Here is a 23,484-nt window from a genome sequence, read left to right on the forward strand (position 1 = left end):
TTGATTTGAAATAATACCCTGTCCTGTTTTTTAATCAGATTAATTGATTGATACAAAAACCAATCAACAAATTAATCGATTATGAAAAATAGTTAGCTTAGTTCATTTAGTATATTTATCTCTTCTGTCTTCACTACTATGGTCTACACATTTAAAGTGGCACTTTGAAAAAAAGGATCAAGCAAGGCTGTTTCCAAATGGGAGACATTCACACATATAGAACCAAGGTGGCATACAAAGGTGTCTTTACTATTAAAGGACAGTGACCTATAAAATCTCTAAACAATTATTTTTTATCATGAGACACGTGTTGAGGGCAATCGTCCTAAAATTGAATTGAATTGAAATGTGAATACTGCATATTGAGATGAAAATCAATATAAAGGATTAAATTGAAATTTGTAATTCAAATGGCAGTGCGTTATTGTTTTGTGATTCTGATGGGCTTTCATTTAGAAGGGGGCTGGAGCTGGAGGGGCGCGGGTTGTTATGCTGAGTGCTTCTCTCCCTCCTCCTCTTGTTCTTCCTTCTCCATCTGCGTCTCTTCAGTCGCGCCTCTGTCCGCAGCAAAGCGCGCTAGGACAGCTCCCACAAAAAAATAAATAAAAAAAACGCCCCCACAAACTCGAAACGTCGAGTAAACGTCGCAATTTAACGTCCAAATGCTTTCCGCGAGCGCGTAAGGTTCTTTGAGTCGACGCTGGCTGGCCACAGAGTGGTTGAAGAAGATGATCTCTCGGCTCGGGGAGGCTGTGCTGCTGCTGCGTGGGGGAGTGGGTCCTTACATCCTGTGGCGTTTCCTGTGTTTGTAAACTAGACGCTCTCGGAAAATCCTCGGCCGACCGAAGCTCCAAGGTAAAATGATCGCCCTTTTATGATCATTCTAGTGTTTGCTGGGCTTTCGCGATTCGTTTTTTGTGGTGATCGCTGCTTCGTGCGAGACGCCCACGTAAGGACTAGGGTGGAAGCGAGACATTTACTCGATATTTTAGCTTAGACGTTAGCCGCCGCGAGCTAACGTTAGCTTGTTCATCGAGAGGGGGAGGCTCTCCACGACGGCCATTATGAGCGTCGTTATCGCTTCATCTAGTCTCGAGTGACTCGGGCTTTGTCTTCCAAGATTCACGAAGAGAGCGTTGTTGTTAACTCCCCTCTTCGTCACGGACGTGTTCGTCTAGCTTCTGTGTGTAATTAAAGATTAAAAGGCATAAAACACGCAATGTGTAGCATTGCAGTGGGCGAGGGCGCTACCGAGGCAAGCAAGCTAATGGCTACTTGATGTTCGCTAAACTAGCGTCAGGTCAGGTTGAAGCGCGAAGGCCAAGCCCTGCAAAATGTCGAAAAATAGCTTTCTTTCTCTCAAACATAAGGTGGTAACAAAATTACCATCGTCATAGTAATAACATACTCCAAAATGTAGCATTTTTATGTGACCCAAAATAGTGTTGTCTGCTTTAGTACCCAGTAACAAGTGTTAACGTTAGCCAAGCAAAGCTAATCTAGCACTGTAGCTTTCACCTATATAAATATTTTCGATTTTTTAAGTTTGGTTAATTGTACACGAGCCTAACGAAATACAAGGGAAGACCACTACATTATGCTCCTAAATGCATACTACCAGGCCATATTTATTAAATGAACATTATACATTTCTCCTATTTAGTTGTTAGCTTGTTGCTAAATATCGAATTCGTCGTCTGAATGTCATTAAAAAACATTTATAGCAGCTTCCACTTCATTATTATTATTTTTAACAGTTTTTCAACTAACACATTTAAAGTTCAAAAATAAAATATACTGAGTTAGATTTGTTTGCATTTTTAGCAACTTTGTTGTGGTTTAAATGTCATTTTCCATTTAAATCCATATCACAATCCCTTGTCAACATGTCCCATGCTATGTATGTTGTCAGTTATTGCCATATATTTCTGTATTGTTTATCAACTACTACAACTAGCAATACAAATTAGTACCAATACTAACTGTAAATTCAGATTATTCACACATATGTTATACTTACAGTACTTTACCTATAAATCCTTGAAAACAATAAGTAAATGTACCATTGTACTGTAAAGTGACATAATAGGGTCAATAACTTTGTGAGTTAAACATTATATTCACATTTCTCATAAGATGCATGTTTATTTCCAGTAGCCCATACTTGTATAAACATAACCACTGGAGATTACGTAGCTAAAAAGGCAAAAAGTGATGTTGTAATTCCACGTGTTGTCTATTTCATCCACATCCTCCTCTTCTTCAGTTTGAATGCTAGATGAGTGAGGTGGGTGTGGCTTCCCACCAGCCTGACCATCCTGACTGACGGCTCTCTGGATGACCTTGTCCCCACCCCTGTCCCTGCGCTCACACACACCGTTACCACAGCAATGTCACATCTGCCCAGCAGCTCAGTCCGCGACCATATGAAATGGGTTTGTGTTTTATAACACCAAAGTGGTTGCAAGTCACTTTTGATGAACAGTCTTGTGTCACTCAGGATGTTGTCGTTGATAAATTGCAATGCAGTGGATGCATGTCAACAGATTGTTAATCTTAAATCTTATCTTTCATTTCCCAGGCCGGTCTACTCGGCTGTGAAGCGGTGCTCTCGAGTATGGCCCTGATGCAGGCCAGCACCATGGCAGCTCCACCCAAAAAGATGATGGCTCCACTCGGACACGCACCGCCACAGAGGGATGGACCTGATCGTGGTCCCCAGGGTCACATGATCCTCCCGTCTGGCATGAGCTGTCCACCCCTGGTTAGGATTCACTGTGAAATTTGGGCGGCAACATTGCACTCTTTGAAAGCCAGATTTGTAATATTTCATAAAGTGTTGACTTTTTCTCAGTACAATGCAAAACCTTCATATTTTCACGGCTGGCTTTGTATAGTGTTATACATTTTAAGGAGTTCCGAAAAGCAGACATTTTGAAATAATCTTCTTTTCTTTATTTTAGCTAATCCGGAAGGAAGGTGAATTCCAAGCTCCGCGCCTGCTGGATGAGAAGGACATGAGGACCAATGAGGACCTGCAGCAGAAAAAAAAGAACAGGAAATCTGTGGCGCCCTGTAAAGTGAGAGAACAAGAGGGAAGGGGAGGGAAGGTCAGTGGCTGTGATTGCAAAACAGGGAACGGTCTCGGAGCGCTCCCCCTCTTGGGGCTCTCCCTAGTCTGCACATTTGTTTGTGTGTGTGGGGGTGGGGGGAGGAGCGGCAGGGAAGATGTGGGTGGGGGTGGAGGATCTGGAGAGGAAAGCGGGGGGAGGGGAGCAGGGCAGAGCGGTGCACAATAACAGCAGTTGTGTGCATAACAGGGGGAGCAGCACCACGGCCTTTTGGAGGGGATTGTAAGTTAATTCTCCATCAATTCTTAAACAAAAATTCTAAAATACACATTGATTTAACATATTTGTGTGTAACTTATATACATTTCATTAACAAGATGGTGGGAGAAGGTATGGAAACAAACAGTTAATGAATGGTGCACAGAAAGTGTTGCTAAACAGCGATTCATTAATGTCCTCCTCAGGGCACAGGTGGAGATGAGAACGGTCCATCTTCCAAAGTGCAGAAAAACTTTATTTGTGACCACTGTTATGGAGCATTTAGGAGCGGATACCACCTGAAGAGACATATCCTCATTCACACAGGTACACTTCATGCTATCAACCATAGTGCCCTGAATATAGCAAATCTAAAATGGTCTGGTCACTACTGTGCAGCAACTGTAAGGTTTAAAATGGCCTGTTTGATAAGATAGGATTTGCCTCACAGATTTAGTGGTTTCTGTGAGGGCTTGAACTAAAACTGGTGCTCTTCGGTTTAGGGGAGAAGCCGTATGCTTGTGCCGTATGTGACATGAGGTTTATTCAGCGTTACCACCTGGAGAGACACAGCCTCATTCACACGGGTATGCGTCTTTTAACCGTACCCATGTTGCATTTATCCTCCAGACTACCTCTGTAGTCTGACACTTTAAATAATGGACGGATGTTCAGGGTTCATTTTGTCTGTGGACAGTAATTTCCAACAAAGCCACCACGCCCCCCCCCCCCCCCAAAAAAAAATCAGTTCAGCCCGAAGCATTTTAAGCACAACGTTTGTCTTCCCAAGTTGTTTCCTCAACATCAAGTAAACCTGCTCCAGACAGTTTATCACAGTGTGTGGTCTATTAGTGCAAAGTCCACTATTAAAAACCCTTGCTTTTTGGGGTTTAGCATTTTTTTGGTAGTTTTCTTTATTTCGAATACTACAGATCCTAAATAATCTATATGGAAATTAAAAAAAAATGTGTACTTGAGAACTGCATGCATTTCCATTTAGTCACTGGTGTAGTAGGCCTGAAAGGCATAAGATTTTTTTTGTAGACAACTCTAATGTGATCAAAGTTAAGTTTAAGTTGATTTATCGACGTCCTCTATTTTTTTCAACACAGTATCAGTACAGCAGTCCCCAACCTTTTTTTCCACTACAGACCAGTTTCATTTTAATATGTATTTTGATGGACCATCATGAATTAATTAATTAATTAATTAAAGCAAATGATTAAAAGTAATCAAATCCATATTACACTGAATTCCATTAGTGAGAGCCTGGTGCATGGTTTTGTCTTAAACAGCCATCAGGAGTTGCAGATTAATCTGTGACCTTTCAGAATTTGTGAACGTACTGTGTGACTTAAGCACACATTTATACATACTTAAAATACACATATATAAATACACACGTTAATAGCGGTGTGTGCGCACGCGTATGTGTGTTCAAATATGGAGATAGAGAATTTAAAGATTAATTGATTGACTGATACAGAGAGTGAGACATTAATTTCTACATGTAATTTATCAATGCAGACACTCGGGCTTCTTAACACGTCATACAACAGCGCCCCCTATGGTCCTTATGACACCGGTTTCATCTTGTCTTCCATATCGCAGTGTGTGTTGGAAGACTGTTGTGTTATGAGGTTATAAAGGTGCAGTGGCATCAAAATATCATCTGATCACAGAATTCTGCATTAAAAAAATGCTAATAAACATTTTTGTGAAGTAAAGTTATAAAAGCAAGATTTCTTGATAGTGGACTTGACTATTGACTTTTGGACCACGGTGTTGTCCTCTATAAATAGGCCAGATGTGCACTTCTTTTTAAATACAAAACATTTTCTCATTTAGAATCACTGCATGGACATCAAAGGACTTAACATATATTTTTTGTATTATTTAAGAAAAGTCATCTTCTAATAAGTAATGTCCCTTATTATCCCTAATTATAAGAAAGTAAATCTTTCATTACGTTGACGCTGTGACATCAGGATTTAAGACCATAGGAAATCAGACATCAGGTGACATTAACAAGGACCTTGTCATCATCACACCACAACCTGTCGTCTTGACATCCCAATCACATTATTTGACTTAATGTGGACACTCTTGGTATGATGTTAATGATGGAATTGTAACCACAGTATTTGTTTTCATTCCATTTATTTAATAATGTAGCTTTTTAAAGATGACAAGTTGCAGTATTTCTTGGTGGCTCATAATTTTGGGTGTATAATTAAAATTATGGCACGTGAGGTGGAAGGAAATGTTGTATTAAGTGTGATGTTGCTCATAAGGTGTGTACTTTTTTCCCATAGATGAACATGTCACATTTGATTTGTAGTGTTTTGCATCCTCCAGCCTGGTGCATTTTGGCAGAAGCAGTTTCCTACCGTGTTACCAATTAGTCCTTTGATGTCCACCCACATTTATATGCACCTTAATGGCTGCAGCTTATGTGGCAGAGCTATAATTATCTCTGGCTTTTTTACTTGAGGCCTTCAGCAAAATTTTAATGATGTGAGTTTGGAGCAGGAATTGAATGGCAGGCTCTAGCGTTTCAAGGCAGGTCATGCCTTAAAAAAACAAAACAAAGAAATGATCTCAAACAACACCCCCTACCCAGCGTTAAAAAGGTCATTCATCATAGTAACTAGTGGTGCAATGTGTCTGCTTCGCTGGCCAGTGTGATCGCTGTCTCCCGCGTTTCTTTGCTGTCTTGCTGCTGCTGCCTTGTGTGTCTCGTTCACGCATGCTTGGCTCACATCCTGTGGCTGTTTTTGTGTCATAATCCCACACAACAAATGCTTCCAAATAACAGACGACACAATTGGACCTAAACAAACCTTTGACTGTCCCTTTTTAATGGCAAAGTGACGTTCGTAGCTAACGTGTTACTTTGTGTATGTAGGGGTGAAGCCGTACGCTTGCTCCATGTGTGACATGAGGTTCTTCCAACGTTACCATCTGGCAAGACACAGCCTCACTCATACTGGTATGCGTCTACTTACACTAGCTTCCCCGGTAGATGTTTGCAGAAGTGCCTTCACTTATCGGCTCGTTAAACAACAGACGGAAACGATATCATGTCTCCATAGAGTTTCAAATTTTTATTAGACTTGAATTGTGAGGAAGAATGATGTATCCAGACATGTTCCGACTGCCAAATATAAAATAATTCTAGCGTGACGTATACTCGTAAATGTTCGAATCGTCATCTTTTCCCCCGCTTGAATGCTCTACTTTGTTCTGCGTAATTACTTCTTTGTCCCATTAAAAAAAATAAAAAATACGTAAACACATTTTAATGTAGCTGACATGATTTGGGTATATACACAACCAAATATTAGTTGCTAGAAGGATGTGTGGATGTATAAGAAGAGCTACGCGTGAGGGAAGAGTTGATGGTTCTGAGTTGTGCTTGTAGCTTCTGCTGACATACTTTTTGTGTGTAGGGGTGAAGCCATACGCTTGCTCCATTTGTGACATGAGATTTTTCCAACGCTACCACTTGGCAAGACACAGTCTCACTCACACGGGTATGAGGTTGCTCTTCCTTGATCCATTTCAACTTTCCTACTGGCCTAGTAATAATTAACTCTTCCTTATTTCTAGAATGATCTACACTGGTCTTCTCGGGCCCAGTGCTTGTTATATTTCGACTTAACTCTTAAAGCAGTTGTTCAGCTAGATCAGGGGCCTGCAACCTCCGGCTCTGGAGCCACATGTGGTTCTTTAGTCCCTCTCCCGTGACTCCCTTTTTTTTTTCTCCCCCAATTTTTTTTTTTGAAGAAAAATTCTCTAAATAAAATATTCTTTGGACAAATTAACAATTTAGATTAAAAAAAGAATAATTATATATAAATAAATAAAAAGTCAGTTCAAATGTGTAAATTGTCCCAAAAAAAGGGAGAAAGGTTAGTTTAAAAAATAATACATTAGAATGTTCAAAAAGCAACCATAAAATGTATTTAAAAAAAATAAATAATAATAATAATAAAGAAGAAGAAAGGCAGAAAATTACCAGAAAATGTCTTTGGAATTTCCAAAAAAGGCAGAAAATAAAAACGTTCAAAAAGTAGCAATTAAATGTACAAAAACAAAGATGAAATCCCCCCCAAATTACCATAAAATGTCCACAAAATTGCCAAAACATATCAGAAAATTGATAGCAAAAAGGGCAGAATAAGATGTAAAAATATAGCCATAAAAGATCCAAAAAAGGAAGAAGAGAGGCAAAAATGTACAATGCGTCTGGTTTCGTTCATCCAATGTTCAAAGGTTTTGCGGCTCCACAAAGATGTTTTTATGTATTTGGCCTAAAATGACTCTTTTGACCATAAAAGGTTGCTGACCCCTGAGCTAGATACTTTCATTGGTTGACACACTTTGACCTTAGCTTAAAGACGAACATGTTGTACTCTTTCAACATGTATTGTGAAGGACTATAAAACAATAGCTCAGTGCGTATGGTGCCCTTTGGCATGTCTGGATACATAATAACCGGGTGTGTCCCTGTTGAGATCATTGTGGTGTTTGGTTTTTCTTTTTACAATTTTTTTTTGCTCTGTGTGTACAGGGGTGAAGCCATATGCTTGCTCCATGTGTGACATGAGATTTTTCCAGAGATACCACCTGGCGAGACACACTCTCACACATACGGGTACATGTTTATTCTCAACCCCTCTTACCTTACCTCACATTGGAGTGTTCTAGTGTTAGGCCTCACCCTACTTGTCAGAGCACTGGGACACAAAACGCCTTTCCACTGTACGATACCTACACGGACAGCTCTTGCCCTATTTCCACTGTCGGTTGAGGTTCCAAGCATGACGTGACGAGACCATATGGGCTAAACCGCGGCAGATTTGTTGTTGCGTTTTTAGAACATTTGGATACAAGGCTATAAATGATGAAAAGCAACACGCGCTAATGTTAGCATTCCATCATACTCCACAGGGCCTTGTTTTCTTGCTGGTGCCAGCCTCTCTCTAAATAAATCTCCATTATTGTTTGTTAGCGTAACTAGTTAATTCACTGCCATTGACGAGTATACTTGTCAATTAAGCTTTTTTCAACGGGGATATGTGGGGGAGCATCTGATTCTGCTCCACTGTAAATTTCAAACTTGGAAACAACTTTACTGATATGCAATTGCCAGTAGATGACATCATTGCCCCATTTTAGATATGAGATCAGCACAGTTTGATAGTTCATGAGAGAACTAGTTGCATTTATGTGCAACCTACCTTTTTTTCTAAGAATGGACAAAGGCAGAAAGTCTATTCTGTCATCTGGTAGATTCATTCAATATAATTATTGAACACAATATCGTGTGGGTATTGAACATTTTAAAATGTTTTAAAATGACTGATAATTTCATTCAGGCCTGTTTTTTTTAAAAGTTGAAAATCTACAGATTCAAGCAAACCGAGGCGAGCCGTGTAGGTGCCACACAGTGGAAAAGCAGCTCAAAACAAATAAGGGCCCTTCCATTTTGTACAGTTCTTTCATTACTTATTTTTGGTTTCCTTAATTTCATTGTATTGGCTTGAATGTGTGACTAGCGACTCGTTAGCCATGATAGAATATAGAATTTGTAATGGCCCCAAACTGACGTGTACATGTAAAAATACATTTGTGTTTGTAGCTGACAGGAGCACTTTAATAAAGTTTGGTACTGTATGTATTCAGGGGTGAAGCCGTACGCTTGCTCCATGTGTGACATGAGGTTCTTCCAACGTTACCATTTGGCAAGACACAGCCTCACTCATACCGGTATGCTGCATTTGTTCCCCTTTTACTTTAAAAACTTTAAATATAACCAACCAACAACATGTCTAACCTATTATTTAAGTCCCGTTTCCTACAATGACATCATTATGTAATTGGTGGAAAATTTCCACTAAAACTCTAGGCTTTGTTGGAAAACCGTCCACTGGAAAAAATGTCCCTCTTTGTGATTGAAAACTGTAATGTTACCTACTATAGCATGTGAAACACTGAGCACTTTATGACACCACCAATAGCGGGCACATTACACAATTAAGATTCAATGGCAGACATCAGTAGTCTGAAATAACCAAAAAGAGTTTTGAATCAATATTTGGCTTCTTGACCAATGAAATGATGCATTTGTGCAAAAACGTTGACAACTGTCTGCATTGAGACTGAACATTATTAAAGTAGCTCCTCCATATATCTTTTTTGTAATTGCTTGTGATGTCTGCCAGTTCTTTGTGGCGTAATGTCTCATCTATGATCAATTTGATAGCATTAAATCACCCAATAAATAGCATGTCCTTGCATCTTTTACATGTTGTGTTTTTGCGTTTTAGAACTGCATCTAACCTTCTTGTGTTCTATTCAGGAGTGAAGCCATATGCTTGTACCATGTGTGACATGAGGTTTATACAACGTTACCAACTGGAAAGACACAGTCTCACTCACACAGGTACGTCCTTTTTATCTGAATGTGACACTCATGGTGATGAGGTTGCCTTAAAGTTGTGTTATCGCATGTCCCAATGTAGACAAATGATTGTGTACTTCGCAAGCAGTTGTATAGTCTGATAGAAATGAAAGTCCCACTTCATGTTTTTAATTGTTATGTTTCTGTTATATTGTGGCACCATACATTGAAGATTCTTACCTAATAACTGAAGATGACGCGTTTGATACGTAGGTCTTTATTCTTAAACATGAGGAATTTTTTACAGAATCTTCATTAACATTAAATAGGTGTGAGGGATTATACAAATTATTTCGGTTAGCCCTAGGTCAGAAAAATGTTTTTTATGAGTATGTATTTGATCAACAACACACTCAGCACAGGCTTAGTTATTGTGTTGTTGCTTACTCGAGTGACTCACATTGTCTTTTCTCCACTTTTGTCTTTGAAATGATTTCCACAGAAGTATCAGTCATTCTACAGTTATCAGTTAATCACTTATCTACAGTGTTACATTTTATGTCCGATTTTACTTTGCAGATGTTTGCCAACTGCCTAAAATTGTCTAACCTGCGATCAGCGTTGAAAAATAAATCTGTAGATATTAGGAAATCTCTTATTGGCTATTGTGCTTGGTGAAATGTGTCCATTTAGGACCTCAATTTTTCGCTTGGATATTTAGGTTTCCAGGTTTGCAGATTGGTTCCGCTTGCTGCCCGGATGATTTTTATTGGCCTCCAATATTTATAAATTTGAACACAGACTGTAGCATTAGTAATCTTAGTTATAGAGAAAAGTCATGTTCAATTGGAATGGCAGATGTACTTCCTCACCTGGCGGAATCTCTGCAGCAAACTAAGCGCTGATGAGTGCAACCAAACTTTACTAAACAATTAGTAAAGTTTAGCGGCGATCATTTTTGGCAGTTGAATAATTTCTCTTCCCCGCTAAAGCTGGTACTTTGTGTGCGTAGGGGTGAAGCCGTACGCTTGCACCATGTGTGACAAGAGGTTTTTTCAGCGCTACCACCTGGCGAGACACAGCCTCACTCATATGGGTATGCGCCTGCCAATCTTAAAACCGTCACACCATTAGGATGCTGCAACATCTGTTAACTGTTTGTGTTCTGACACATTGTTGATGGGGCAGATTTAGTGTATTAGCACCATTGTCATTATTGGCTCGAGTAATTGTAAGTGGACCAGAAAATAGTGTAAATTTATACAACCACCTATTTTGCCCATGTCACTAATGTTAGGGTATGACATTGGTTATTAACCACAGACATCAATTTAGCCCGGATGATCAAGATTTCTTGTTTCTTTGGGGCAGCGACACAAATTAATGCTGTTGATGCTCTGCATTTAGGTGTGAAACCTTATGCTTGCACCATGTGTGACATGAAGTTTTGTCAGCGTTACCACCTGGCGAGACACAGCCTCACTCATACGGGTATGGGTCCGTACACCGTGCCCAGTACATCCTGTGTGCACCTTTCCATTTGTCACATCACTCATGTGTAACTTCTCATATCTGATGCGGGGGATTTGAGGAAATCTATTTTTTTTTTATTACGGTAGGATTCTGTGAGTTTTTAGTATTATTTTTGTAGTAAAGAGCATAGATCCTTATAGTTGTGAACACATTTCCTTTACTTAGTGTCAAAAATGTATTAATCGAAAATACGACCCATAGAAACAGACACATCACTCTGTATGGCTGACTTTTAATTAGGATTGTCTGCTGCTATATTTGCATGAATACGTTTAAGTAAAGTTGCAATTAATCATCTCCAATCTAAAAACTAGATAAACATGGGTATATAATGATTGTTTGAGGATATAAAGGCAGTGGCAGTTGTTTGGATTAGACAAAGGCAAAATGGAAAGCATGTGAACAGTGACAACTTCTGAAGAGGGTTAATGGACACTTTTTATGGGAATACAACATATTAAGAAAAAACGAGTTCTCTTGAAGCATGTTTATTCGTTTGCGTTATTTGCTTCGGCTTTCGAGACCCTGATTGCTTGTCAAGCATGTCAATAGGCTTGGACCGATTGCCGGTTTACCGTCAAGGTTTCAATAACCGCTAATATGCGTTTTGCTCCGATTAATGTGGATTGTCCTAAAAACAAACAACAAAAACTGTGCCTGCGAGTACTAGTTGGCCTCAAGGACAACATGAATAGCCCACGGGTCTGTTCTAAAAATAGCTCACCTGTAACTGTCCACTGTTACTTACTAAGAAAATTTAATACAGAATGTTAAAGGTGGATTCAAGGATTTTTTTTTGCCGCTGTGCCTTCCGGGTGGATCATCTTAATGATTGTTTCTCGATCCTGTCAATCAATCTGCCGTATCGAGACAGTGCGTGCTCATTCCTAGCTGCGCATGCGCACTTTGTGTGTTTTGTGAGCTTCGGATTCAGCCATTCATCGTTGTTGCTCCACCGAGCTCACCGCGTACTTAGAAAATAGCTGAGAGCCGCAAGAGGACACCCGTCTTTGAAGCGAGGCCGGCTGCAAAGATTAAAGAGACTGATGAAGATGAAGATGAGCTCGCACGTTAGCGACATTTGAGAGGCGTGTCGCCCGGACAAGCAAGAGTTGTGTGCAGTTTTTTTAAACGTCACAAACAGACGTTTGGCTTCTACTTTTTGAGGAAATCCTTGAATACACCTTTAATGTTTATTTATTTGTTTAAACGTAATATGGTACATGTTTCTTCTGCACCAAATATTGTATATTTTGTTTACAAATAAAATAGGTTGTGTTCAATGTGGGAAGAATTTTATTTATCCACACAAATTTTCCAAAAGTGATACTGCAATATTTTTGCTTACGGTTATAATACTGTCACAATCTAATATCGGCCAATGCCTTCATGTCAAGTATGTTTCTTTAACTTTAAATAGCAGCGCTGAATAACAAGACTGATTAATAATTGATTTAATAGACTCTTGTTCAAATTTGTTCTGTCGGATTGTTTGTGATGTTTGACATTAGCTCGCCTTAGCTAGCGTGTTATTTGCCTAAAGTAGTGTTTCATTATTCCACAAAATCTAAAGCTACATCGGCAGTAAAAACAAGCTGAAATGTAAACAGATTAAGACATTGTCATTGCATTAATTGGGAAATGTGTGGTTAATAACCAATAGCTTAGGCATGTTTACATAAACAAAGCAGCAAAGTGAAGCAAAAATATTATAATGTTGCTACTTTGCATTCAGGTGTGAAACCTTATGCTTGCACCATATGCGACAAGAGGTTTTTTCAGCGCTACCACCTGGCGAGACACAGCCTCACTCATATGGGTATGCGCCCACCTTGCCCATGACACTTAAACGTCACATTTGATGTGACATGACATCACACACAGCATATGTGACGGACACCTAAAATGTTGTCATATCTGTAACGACATCTTAGATGTGGATCATTGTTTTCCACATTTTGTACAGAGATTGGTCATAAATTTAAAGAAGTATTTCAAAAATATTGATCTAATTACTGAAAATGTTGGTTTACAACCCATCAATTCTTAATAGAGAAGACGCACATTGCATCACTGTTGGATTGTGAACACCAAAAACCGAAGTGTGAAAGTAATACCTGTAATACTCTGCGTTTAGGTGTGAAACCTTTCGCTTGCACCATGTGTGACATGAGGTTTGTTCAGCGCTACCACCTGTCCAGACACAGCCTCACTCATACTGGTATGCGTCTATGCACTTACTGCCCATTAAGCTTTAGTACACACAGCCTCACTTCAAATCTTTCTTTTATGTATTAACGGCAAAATGTGTTTAAAAAAAAATGCATTTGGCGTTTATAGCTGAGTTACCTTTTACAGTCGAAGGCATTCATCCTCAAGAAAATGGAGGACATTATTTTTGGATATTGTAGTGTGTTTTCACAATGCAACAGTCACAGCAGAGATGCCAACACTCCTCATTTTCAGAATCAGCCCAACTCCTGACATAAATTAAAAAAAAAAGAAAAAAAATCTGTCTTCTATTGTCTATGTGTGTTATCTGGCCACACAATTGTGAATTCAGGGCGCCTTCGCACAAAGCCATTAATTATACGACATGTCAATGTTGCGAGCTCATGCACGCATGAGCTGACGCGAGTGCACCTGAATTCACAATTAGACTTGATCACTAGTCGACGTCTGCCATGTCGGCGGTTGTGCCCATTTCTGCATCCTGGGCATTTCGAGAAGTCGGGAGGATTGGCAACTCTGTTACTGGCAGGTACTTGCATGAAATGTACAGTTGAGAATCGCGCCATATTATTTATTGTGTTGTTGTTGATGCAAAAGCAGCTAAATGCGCCGCCGAGAGGCTGAATTAAATTTTTGCATGAATTGGCGACTGTGTGGTTAATAACCAATCGCGTCGGGATGTTCTGGAAAGGAATGAAAATGGAGCGTAAGTCATATAACATTGCCACTTTGCATTTAGGTGTGAAACCTTATGCTTGCACCATGTGTGACAAGAGGTTTTTTCAGCGTTATCACCTGGCGAGACACAGCCTCACTCATTTGGGTATGCACCCGCCCACCTAAACAATGAATGTAACATAATAGATGACACAAGGCTAGCTAGCTCCTAGATGATATAACGGAATTGGTCGTGTGCCATTAAGCGTTTTCTACATCACGTTTAAATCGCAGACACTAAATAAATGCCAACATAGTGTGACATCATCAGCTCATGTTGTGTTAGCTGTGGATTTGGAAATTGGTCAAACACAACTTAAACTTCATTACTAGAATGAGTTCTGAAAAGTGGTTAACAACCCATCAATGACAATTTTACTAATCGATTTGATGACAAAGTCTTGAAAATTAATGTCTTAATGCTCTGCGTTTAGGTGTGAAACCTTTTGCTTGCACAATGTGCGACATGAGGTTTGTTCAGCGCTACCACCTGGCGAGACACAGCCTCACTCATACGGGTATGGGTCCATACACCTGCCCCTCTCATCTTTCCAGTCACTCAGTGTGTTTGACGCGATATTTCCAAGAGGATAGCTTAGACACTGCCTGCCACAAATGCCGACACTTAGTTCAACCTTTCCCTCTAATTTGAACAAAAACCTCCTTCAAGCTTTTGTCACACGCACAGGTTGAAGTTGATGACACGACAAGCCAACTTTTTTTGATTGTTACCGTGCTAATCTCTGAACTCGGATAGAGAGCGTCTCAGATGTGGATTTGTGTAATCCTCCGTCTTGTTTCCCCACTGCAACTGTTTCACAAGACGACTCATTGGGACGTAATTAGTTTAGCGTATTAGATTAACTACCAATACTTTGTTTGTTTATTTATTAATAGAAAAAAAGACATTTGTTTTGGACCCTCACTGTTTCAGTTGAAAATAAAAATAAAGGACTTCTGTAACATTAAAATAAAAAAATAAAAATAATATACCAGTCCAGATACTGGTATGTTTTTTCTTCAGGGCTGATTCTGATACCAATTACTACTACTAATTGTAGTCAAGGAGGCAGATAAATAAATAACAAAAAAAAAACTCAAACTCATAGCTTTGTTGTTGTTGTTTTTTTAAATTATTATCTTAGACAATATAATAAATTATTGTTTTAAAATTCTAACAAAAAGGTCAGGAGACTCCCAGTGTCATAATCTTGTCTTAAAAGTTAAATTTGAACTTAAATATGTAAATAGCTACTAAGTGTCTTCTACAGTTAGTAGAAAATTTCAAAATTACTAAAATGTTAAACTTTCACTTATTTTTATTTTTTATTGCAAATTAAAGTAAAAGGCCAGCAGCATCGTTTATAGTTACCTGATAAGTTAAATTCTAAATTGATCTCTTAACGGCTATCACATATTTTTTCTTAAATCAATGATAATCTCAAAGAATCGGTGCTGATAATTAGTCTGTCCCTACCGTACACATTCCTTTTGTTATCATTTCTTAACTGATTTGTTGGGAGAAATGTCAGTGCTCTATTACCTCAAAGTGAGATATGATTTTGACCCAATTTAACAAATATTGACCTTTAAACGACTCCATACATGCAGAAATTAGCCTTCGTTTATGACACGTATCTGTGAACGTGGGAGAACAAAAGTTAGGGTTCTTACAGTACATGTAGAACGCCCCATTGTTAATGTGACACAGTGCGCTTGACATATTCTGTGTTCCAGCTGTATCCACGTAGTTGCATGTGTGAACATGTGTGTGTGTGTGTGTGTGTGGCAGAGGTGATGTTGCACGTTACTTGACCTTGTGTGGTGTGTGGCGGGTAGGCCTAATACGCTGCTCTGTGTGTGTAGGGGTGAAGCCGTATGCTTGTTCCATGTGTGACATGAGGTTTATTCAGCGTAACCACCTGGAGAGACACAGCCTCACTCACACGGGTATGCGTTCCGTTGCCGCGCCTCTCCCCCCTACCCCCCACCCCTTCCCACCACTGCCGCGCGCACCCCCATCCCCCGCCCGACGCGCCACACCGCAGCTTCCACTTTGATGGGATGTTGAACCAGCATCACACAGTCGCAGCCCAGATGTTGTTGCGTACATCTGGGCCACGATAACTCCACTCTGATCTACACATAATGAGTTGATGAGCAGGCCTTTTGACAATCCAAACACTCATTAGTTACAGATAAGGCTTTTCTACTATTGCTGCAACGATAGTCCTTAAAGACAGTTTGACACACTTTAGTGGTGCAAAAACACAAATATTGACGCATTGACTCTGTTGTGTGTGCTTTTTGCTAGGGGAGAAGCCGTTTGCGTGCGACATGTGTGATATGAGGTTTATCCAGCGCTACCACCTGGAAAGACACAAGCGCGTGCACAGTGGCGAGAAGCCTTACCAGTGTGAGCGCTGCCAGCAGGTGAGAACAACCTATTTGATTTTATTCTGCAGAGGAGTTTAATTGTGAATGTTTAAAAAAATAATAAAAAAAATTATATTAATGTTGTTCACGTCAATAGTTAACAGTGATCCAAAATGTTAAAAAGTGTTTTCATTTTAATGTTACTTTCTCAAGTTTTGAAAAGTTGAATAAGTTATGATTCTTAAAATCAAAAGCAGTCATTATGTGCATAAACGGTTCCGAAAATTGATTATTTTTTGAACTAATTGATGAACAAAAAGCATTTTTAATAGGAGTGTGTAATACAATTCAAGGACATTTCAAACAGTTTTTTTTCCCCCGGTTTGATTCAGTGGGGTTCGATTTGATATGATGCACTCACTTTGAAAGTACGGAACTGCTAATGTGGAGTTAGGTTTGACTGGGCTATGTCGTTCAAGCAAACTGTAAAGTCATACAAACGTATTCATAAATGTTTTCCAATCATATTGGTGCTGAATGCTAAAAACAAAGTTTTTCCCATAATGCAATTGTGGCATCACACTGTGAAATGGGGGGAAAAATGCTACGTGTTAAGTATTTGCCACACATTTTACTAATACATTCAAACGACTTATTAATACATTCATTGAGAGTGCAGACAGGATTTCCACGGGTCTTTAAAAAGCATGAAATGCCATTAAATAGATTTTGCTCAAATGAATGCCTTAAATGGCATTAAGGATAATTAAATATGATGTATTAAATTTGATTTGCAGATAATGCATAAACAAGAATGATTATGATTCAGTTACTGGTTGACCGTTGTTTTCCAAAGTATAAGCAGAACCAATGTCTGATTTTGATTACACACAAAGATATAATCAGTCTGCTTTTGTGGAGGAGGACTACAGAAATCTGAGAATATGCACTGTTGAGAGGCTCAAAATTCCAATGGAAAGTGTCCAATTTGGAATATTTGCAAAATTCCCCATCTTAAATGTAAAATGGAAAATGTACCTTACGTTTTCCAACCTCTTTGCAAGTGTACTTGTATTTCATGTTGACGCATGTGTGGAAAACGTCATCCATCCATCCATCTTCTTAACTGCTTGTCCTCACCAGCCAATCCAGGGCACACTGAGACAAACAACCATACACACTCACAATCACACCTAGGGACAATTTAGAGTGTTCAATTAACCTGCCATGCATGTCTTGTATTAACAAAAACCCACTTGTTGCTTTCCCAAAGAACTTTTCCCGGACAGACCGTCTGCTGCGGCACCGCCGGCTGTGCCAGGGCCGCGGCGTAGCAAAAGTGGAGAACCAGCCGTGTTGTGAACCGCGCCAATACGCCCAAGAAGCTCCACCCGCCCCGCCGACCTGGAGCCCCATGCACCCACCTCCGGGTCGTCTGGCCGTCTGACATTCCATGTTCGCCGCGTCCACTATGCTACCGGACACAGGACGGGCCGACGGGCGCGGCTCAAGCGCAGACTGACCAGTCTTGGATTACTAATAACCGCGGGACATTTGTTTGTTTCGTTATAACTGTTTCTTTTCTCCCCACCATCTTTTTTTAATGACGAGACTTTTCTGTGATGAAGAGTGTTCCTGTTTTGTACTTACTCTGTTTTTATTGTTCCGATGCATCCACATTTGTTGGTACTCTGTAATGACAGCAGGTTTTTTTTGTTTTTTTTTAATGGACATACATGGACATCGTTGCGAGGAAAAGCATTTCATTGTGTCTCTTAAGCTTCGTCACTTAGGTCCAAATATGGCTTGCCGTCAACCAGGTCTGTCCGGCCGTGGCAGCTGTGTTTCAGTTGGTTTCACCATGGCAACGGTAGCTTGACCGGGACTCTATTGTGAAGCCATCTGGTTGACCGGCATTCTTTGCCTCTAACAACATTAGAGGTAAACTGTCTGTAAATATTGCTACTTACATTCACAGTCGGACTTAAGTAGATTTTTTTTTTTTTTGTGTGTGTGGCTGAGAATTATTTACAGCCTTGTGAGCCAATGGGCGTTATTGGACTTCCATGGAGTAGGAGATGAGTGGATGATCCCATTCTGGCCACGTGTTGAGTCCCCCACCCCCCGCCCCCTTTCTGTTGCTTGTACACATCTCTCACATTGAGATTTCTCTCAGTGTCAGAATCCTCTTCTTTTATCCAATTTTATTTAGCTTTTTTTCCCCCTCAATGTTTTATTATTGTGTATCAGATGTATCTACAAAGACAAAGGACGCTTTGATGTCACAGTGGACGTTTTTCCTCTAAACTGTCGTGGTTACAGAATGTTGGTGAACCCAGTGGCGCAGAAAATGTCACTGATGGGGAGTCACATAATGAGCCGCGCACTAACCATTGCCTTTTTATGCAGATATTATGTGCTTGGTGTGTTTAACAGGTGTATGTCATATCATTGGGTGTAGCCTTAACAAAGTGCGGATACACAAATAATCATTGTAATGCTAAACATTATTGTAACAAGCATTTTTGTTGTTCCGGCAATGGCAGAGAGGTTCCATCACGGCCGCTTTATTCCCTGCTGATTGATTTCTCAAACGTGACCCTCCTCGAGTTGTTGTCGTCGTCCAAGATCTTGCGACGAGAACGAGCTTGTGTGTACATAAGACATTCTTGAGGTTGACTGAATGTAAGATAGGCGCAATCCCAGAGTGTATTTACTCCCTCCGTGATTTCCAGAAAGAACGTTCACGCTTTATGTTCAATACAAATGAACGGTGTTGATTTCACTTTGCTGTGTTTACAGCCGACGGACTAACGGGAGGGTCAGGTTCGAGGAATGCATCGACACTGTTCCAGCTGTGCACAAAGCATAGTGACACTTGTTAAAAGGGCAATACAGTACTTGTTGTCAGTTTAGTTTTTAAGTAGGACCACGCAAAAGACCCCTGATGTCTCAATCGCTTGTTTTTAACATTGAGGTTTTAACTTTTCGCTCGGATCAAACGTGGGTCCGAGTTTTATTTCAAGTACGTTTTTATTCTAAAATTGTGAACACTGGAGTGACGAGAGGGGGGGGAAGGCAAATTGTGTGATGGATATTTTTGTTCCCTTCAAACTGTACTCTGTTTTAGACAAAGCCTCTTTCTCCTCAGAAAAGATGAACAAAAGCGTTTGGATCAGTACAGTTGACAGCCCACCATGGTGGTTTGTTTTTAAGTAAAAGATTCCTTCTAATGCAAAGGCCCTGGTATTGGTAGTAAATTATATTGATCATGGTATTAGGAGAGCGACGGCGTAACGGTAGCTATCACAGATTAGTTGTTTTCTTTATTAGTCTTGCATGCAGAGTTATGGTCCTCAGTTGAAATAATAGAATCTTGATATTGATTATTTTGTGTAGAAAAAATGAGTGCATTCAAGTAACTTCCTAAAACTGTTACAATAATTATTGTAAAATGGGCTAACTAATAATGTACCCTTGTGATCCAATTAGTTTCAACCGTATGGAAATCGGAGGAGAGGCTTCTTACTATTATGCTGAAATAAAAACATTTGTTAAGGATGTCTGTCTCATTAATTCAATTGCTTATACTTGATTTCAAATAACAGATTTTTACATTCAGGGAATTTAGTATGTTCAATCATTATGCATTAATTAGTACAGGTATAGTTTTGCTGTTGAAATTTAAGATTTATGCAAAACCAAGAGTGGACCTACAACTATTACTACTACTAAGTTTTTTTTTTTTTTTTTTTAACTATTCAGAAAGAGTTCTGTATTCCACATTTTCCATTTGTTTTACACAATTCACAACCAATTCAATTTAAAACTTTTCGGAACGTATGCACTATGCAGCACTATTTATCAAATTGTTTTCTGTATTCAGCAATTCACTAAAAACTCCCTCAATTTAAATATATTTGACGTATTTAGAAACTCCCTTCAGGACATTTTAGAGACTTTTTTTTTTTTTACACTCCCCGAATTCCCATATGTTCAGTATTCCACATTTTCCATCAATACAATTCTCAAATTAATTTTACAAATTTACCTCTATCTTTATAATCTGCATGTCAGTTTTAGAACAAACATTTCTTCAATTTAAATTAATTCAGAGCATTTTAGTCTAATCTCAGATTTTGAGATAATCCCAGTACAGATGTAGTACATATTCCAAGACTGAAGGCGGCGGTAATGTCCTCAAATGTTGGTTGTTGTCTCCGTAAAACAAAACGCACACAGGAAAGAAACGTCAACACAGTAGCTTGTAAATACCATCAATGCAAATTGAACAAGAATCATGTTAAATGGCAGTGAATTGTCGCGAGGTGATGGAAACGAGCAGGACGCAAAGGAACGCGTCGTACTAAAGTGGATCCCGGATCCAAACGCGACCCCTTCATGCAGGTTCCTGAAGCTCGAACTGGAGCTCAACGCGCACCTCCGTGGGCTCAGTTTCGGAGAACCCGTCCGCTATGTGTACAATCCACTGGAGTACGCATGGGAGACGCACCGATGCTACGTGGAAAAGTACTGCCAGGCGGGCCAGAGCTTCTTGTTTTTAGGCATGAATCCTGGACCGTTTGGCATGGCCCAGACTGGGGTGAGTTTAGCATTGATTTACTAGCAATCAGTCTTCAAGATCACTTCATCAGTCATTTTCATTGTATTACATACATTTGGGAAAATCTACACTACATTGTTAAAACCGAATTGATAGTGTTTCCTCACGGGAGTATGCAGGGAATTTCTTGTACGTGAAATCCATCCTCTTAATTGAAATATTGCCCCACCAACAAATGAAAATAAATCGCTTAAAACAGACTCTCAGGGCCACAGTCAAATGTTGTTGACCCCACACACCCCACCCCACCCCAAGAAAAACAACAACAAAAAACAATCAAACTCGTATATTTTTCAAAACATCTATTTTAAAAAATCTATTATTTTAAATTTTAAAGTGGTAATGTTACAAGAATAAAGCTGTATATTGTCAAAATAAAAGTTTTTTTTAGATAAAAAGTGATGAAAGGTCATTACGAGAATGAAAGCTTGTATTTTCAAGGAGGCATGTTTCCAGATTAAAATGTTGTCTTTTTTTTTTTTTTTAATTTTATGAGAAAACCATTTGTATATATATATATATATATAAATAATTTTTTTTTTAGAATAAAGTCAAATATTTTTGGGGTAAAAAGTTTAATATTTTCAAAATTTTTGTCATAATATTACAAGAATAAATTAATATTACAACAATAAGTTTTGTATTTGCAAGGAAAAAAACTAGCATGTTGCTTCAATATTAAAGTCATATAATGAGAACAAAGGTATATATATATATATATTTATTTATATACCAAAATAAGTTACATCAAAGGATGGGAACTTTAGATGTTCTGATCAAAGTGGCAAAAAACACACATAAACATCCGATCATTATGAGTATGAGCATTATCAGTAATTTGAATTGATTGTTGACTTTTTGATTGAAAGTATTAGATTGTAATTATATGACGGGTATGGAGAGAAAGCAGGTAGCTGCTTATCTCAAATGTTTGTATGTATGACTTTAATAATCATAAAACCTTACTCTGAGGTATATGACTTTGTATCTCAAATATATACGATTTAAGATTATGACTTTAATCTTGTGTTTTTTTTTCTTTTCAGTGTGACCCCAATACTCAATAATTGTTGTCGATTTCAGTCGTGCAACTAATATAATTGTCAGACGTTGACTTGCATCAATTCACTGGGAGGAAAGTAAACACCGTCATCTCTCACAGGTTCCTTTTGGTGAAGTGAAGTCGGTAGTTGATTGGCTGAAGATCACGGGGTCAGTCGGTCGCCCCGACGACGAGCATCCGAAGCGCCGCATCAGCGGCCTGGCCTGCACTCAGAGCGAAGTGAGCGGCGCCCGCTTCTGGGGCTTCTTCAGAAAGTTGTGCGGTGAGCCGGAGGTGTTCTTCCGCCACTGTTTTGTGCACAACCTTTGCCCCCTCATATTCATGAGCAGCAGCGGGAAGAACCTGACCCCCCCTGAGCTCAAATCCAGCCAGCGTGAGCAACTCCTGCGCCTATGTGACATTGCCCTGTGTCAAGCCGTGGAGGCCCTGGGTGTCTCCATGGTGATCGGTGTGGGCAGGGTGGCGGAGCAGCGGGCACGCCGCGCTCTTGCCGTAGCTGGTATTGATGTACGAGTGGAGTGCATCTTGCATCCTTCCCCCAGGAACCCTCTGGCTAATAAGGGCTGGGAGACTGTTGCTAAAGCTAAGCTAGCAGAACTGGGTGTCCTCTCTTTGCTGAGTAAAAACACATGTACAGAATCCTCTCACACTCAAGAGACTTCATAGATGGAGAATGCATCCACCCGTTTTCTATACTGCTGTCTTCATTAGGGTTGTGGGTGAACTGGATTCCCCCAGCTAATTTTGGGTGAGATTCATAAATATACTGTACACAAATGTATACTCATGGTTTTTGTTACAGGCAATACTGTATGCTGTTTTTTGTACAAATACGTTGTATTCTTATACAATTATTTATTTTGCATTACAATTTTACCACTTATGGGTATTTAGATTTCTTCTACTTAATATCATGGTTATGGTATTCTGAAGGTTTATATTCCTAAACTTTATGAATGTTCAGGTCATGTTCACACCTTGTAATGCAACACTATTACAATTCCATGTATTATTTATTATTACTACAAATTGGAAAATTGATGATAATTAAAATAAAGTGTACTGTTTGATTGTGTTTTTGGACATGAAAGTTTTTGAATTTATCTAAAAATAGTGTGTGTGTGTGTGTGTGTGTGTGGGGGGGGGGGGGTTCTAAGTGACTTATAGTCATAAATGTGTCATAAATAGCCTACCCACTCTT

At 39.4% G+C, this 23,484-nt stretch overlaps 2 protein-coding genes across 28 annotated transcripts; both read left to right on the forward strand.

The window, feature by feature from the left end:
- The first annotated feature begins 505 nt into the window (after positions 1–505).
- On the forward strand, positions 506–20,157 carry znf740a (zinc finger protein 740a). 27 transcript variants are annotated; one of them, XM_086086360.1, is made up of 20 exons: positions 507–855; positions 2,267–2,435; positions 2,582–2,764; positions 2,964–3,110; positions 3,536–3,656; positions 3,833–3,916; positions 6,238–6,321; positions 6,782–6,865; positions 7,906–7,989; positions 9,021–9,104; positions 9,697–9,780; positions 10,751–10,834; positions 11,146–11,229; positions 13,007–13,090; positions 13,409–13,492; positions 14,243–14,326; positions 14,655–14,738; positions 16,087–16,170; positions 16,535–16,653; positions 17,870–20,157. In XM_086086360.1, exons 2-20 carry the CDS (start codon positions 2,391–2,393, stop codon positions 18,041–18,043), a joined length of 1,881 nt encoding a protein of 626 aa, XP_085942486.1. In that variant the 5' UTR covers positions 507–855; positions 2,267–2,390; the 3' UTR covers positions 18,044–20,157. The 27 variants fall into 27 exon arrangements, with proteins under 27 accessions (XP_085942495.1, XP_085942496.1, XP_085942488.1 ...); XM_086086361.1 differs by having other exon boundaries at positions 508–855; positions 2,964–3,080; XM_086086369.1 differs by lacking the exon at positions 16,087–16,170 and having other exon boundaries at positions 506–855.
- A 679-nt stretch (positions 20,158–20,836) lies between these two features.
- On the forward strand, positions 20,837–23,358 carry LOC147167120 (single-strand selective monofunctional uracil DNA glycosylase-like). Its single transcript, XM_086087931.1, has 2 exons — positions 20,837–21,199; positions 22,383–23,358. The coding sequence occupies exons 1-2, from the start codon at positions 20,897–20,899 to the stop codon at positions 22,947–22,949; spliced, it is 870 nt and encodes a 289-aa protein (XP_085944057.1). The 5' UTR covers positions 20,837–20,896; the 3' UTR covers positions 22,950–23,358.
- Positions 23,359–23,484: the final 126 nt, after the last annotated feature.

This window comes from Leptonotus elevatus, chromosome 10 (genome assembly GCF_054856555.1).
Source record: "Leptonotus elevatus isolate MCC_2025b chromosome 10, RoL_Lele_1.0, whole genome shotgun sequence".
NCBI classification, from domain to species: domain Eukaryota; kingdom Metazoa; phylum Chordata; class Actinopteri; order Syngnathiformes; family Syngnathidae; genus Leptonotus; species Leptonotus elevatus.

Bases quoted from the DNA above. Each gene is read 5' to 3' on its own strand.
- znf740a (XM_086086360.1), top strand. From the start codon at position 2,391: ATGTCACATCTGCCCAGCAGCTCAGTCCGCGACCATATGAAATGG. The intron at 6,866-7,905 runs GTATGAGGTTGC...CTGTGTGTACAG, and splicing joins ACACAGTCTCACTCACACGG to GGGTGAAGCCATATGCTTGC. The intron at 9,781-10,750 runs GTACGTCCTTTT...TTGTGTGCGTAG, and splicing joins ACACAGTCTCACTCACACAG to GGGTGAAGCCGTACGCTTGC.
- LOC147167120 (XM_086087931.1), top strand. From the start codon at position 20,897: ATGTTAAATGGCAGTGAATTGTCGCGAGGTGATGGAAACGAGCAGGAC. The intron at 21,200-22,382 runs GTGAGTTTAGCA...CATCTCTCACAG, and splicing joins TTGGCATGGCCCAGACTGGG to GTTCCTTTTGGTGAAGTGAA.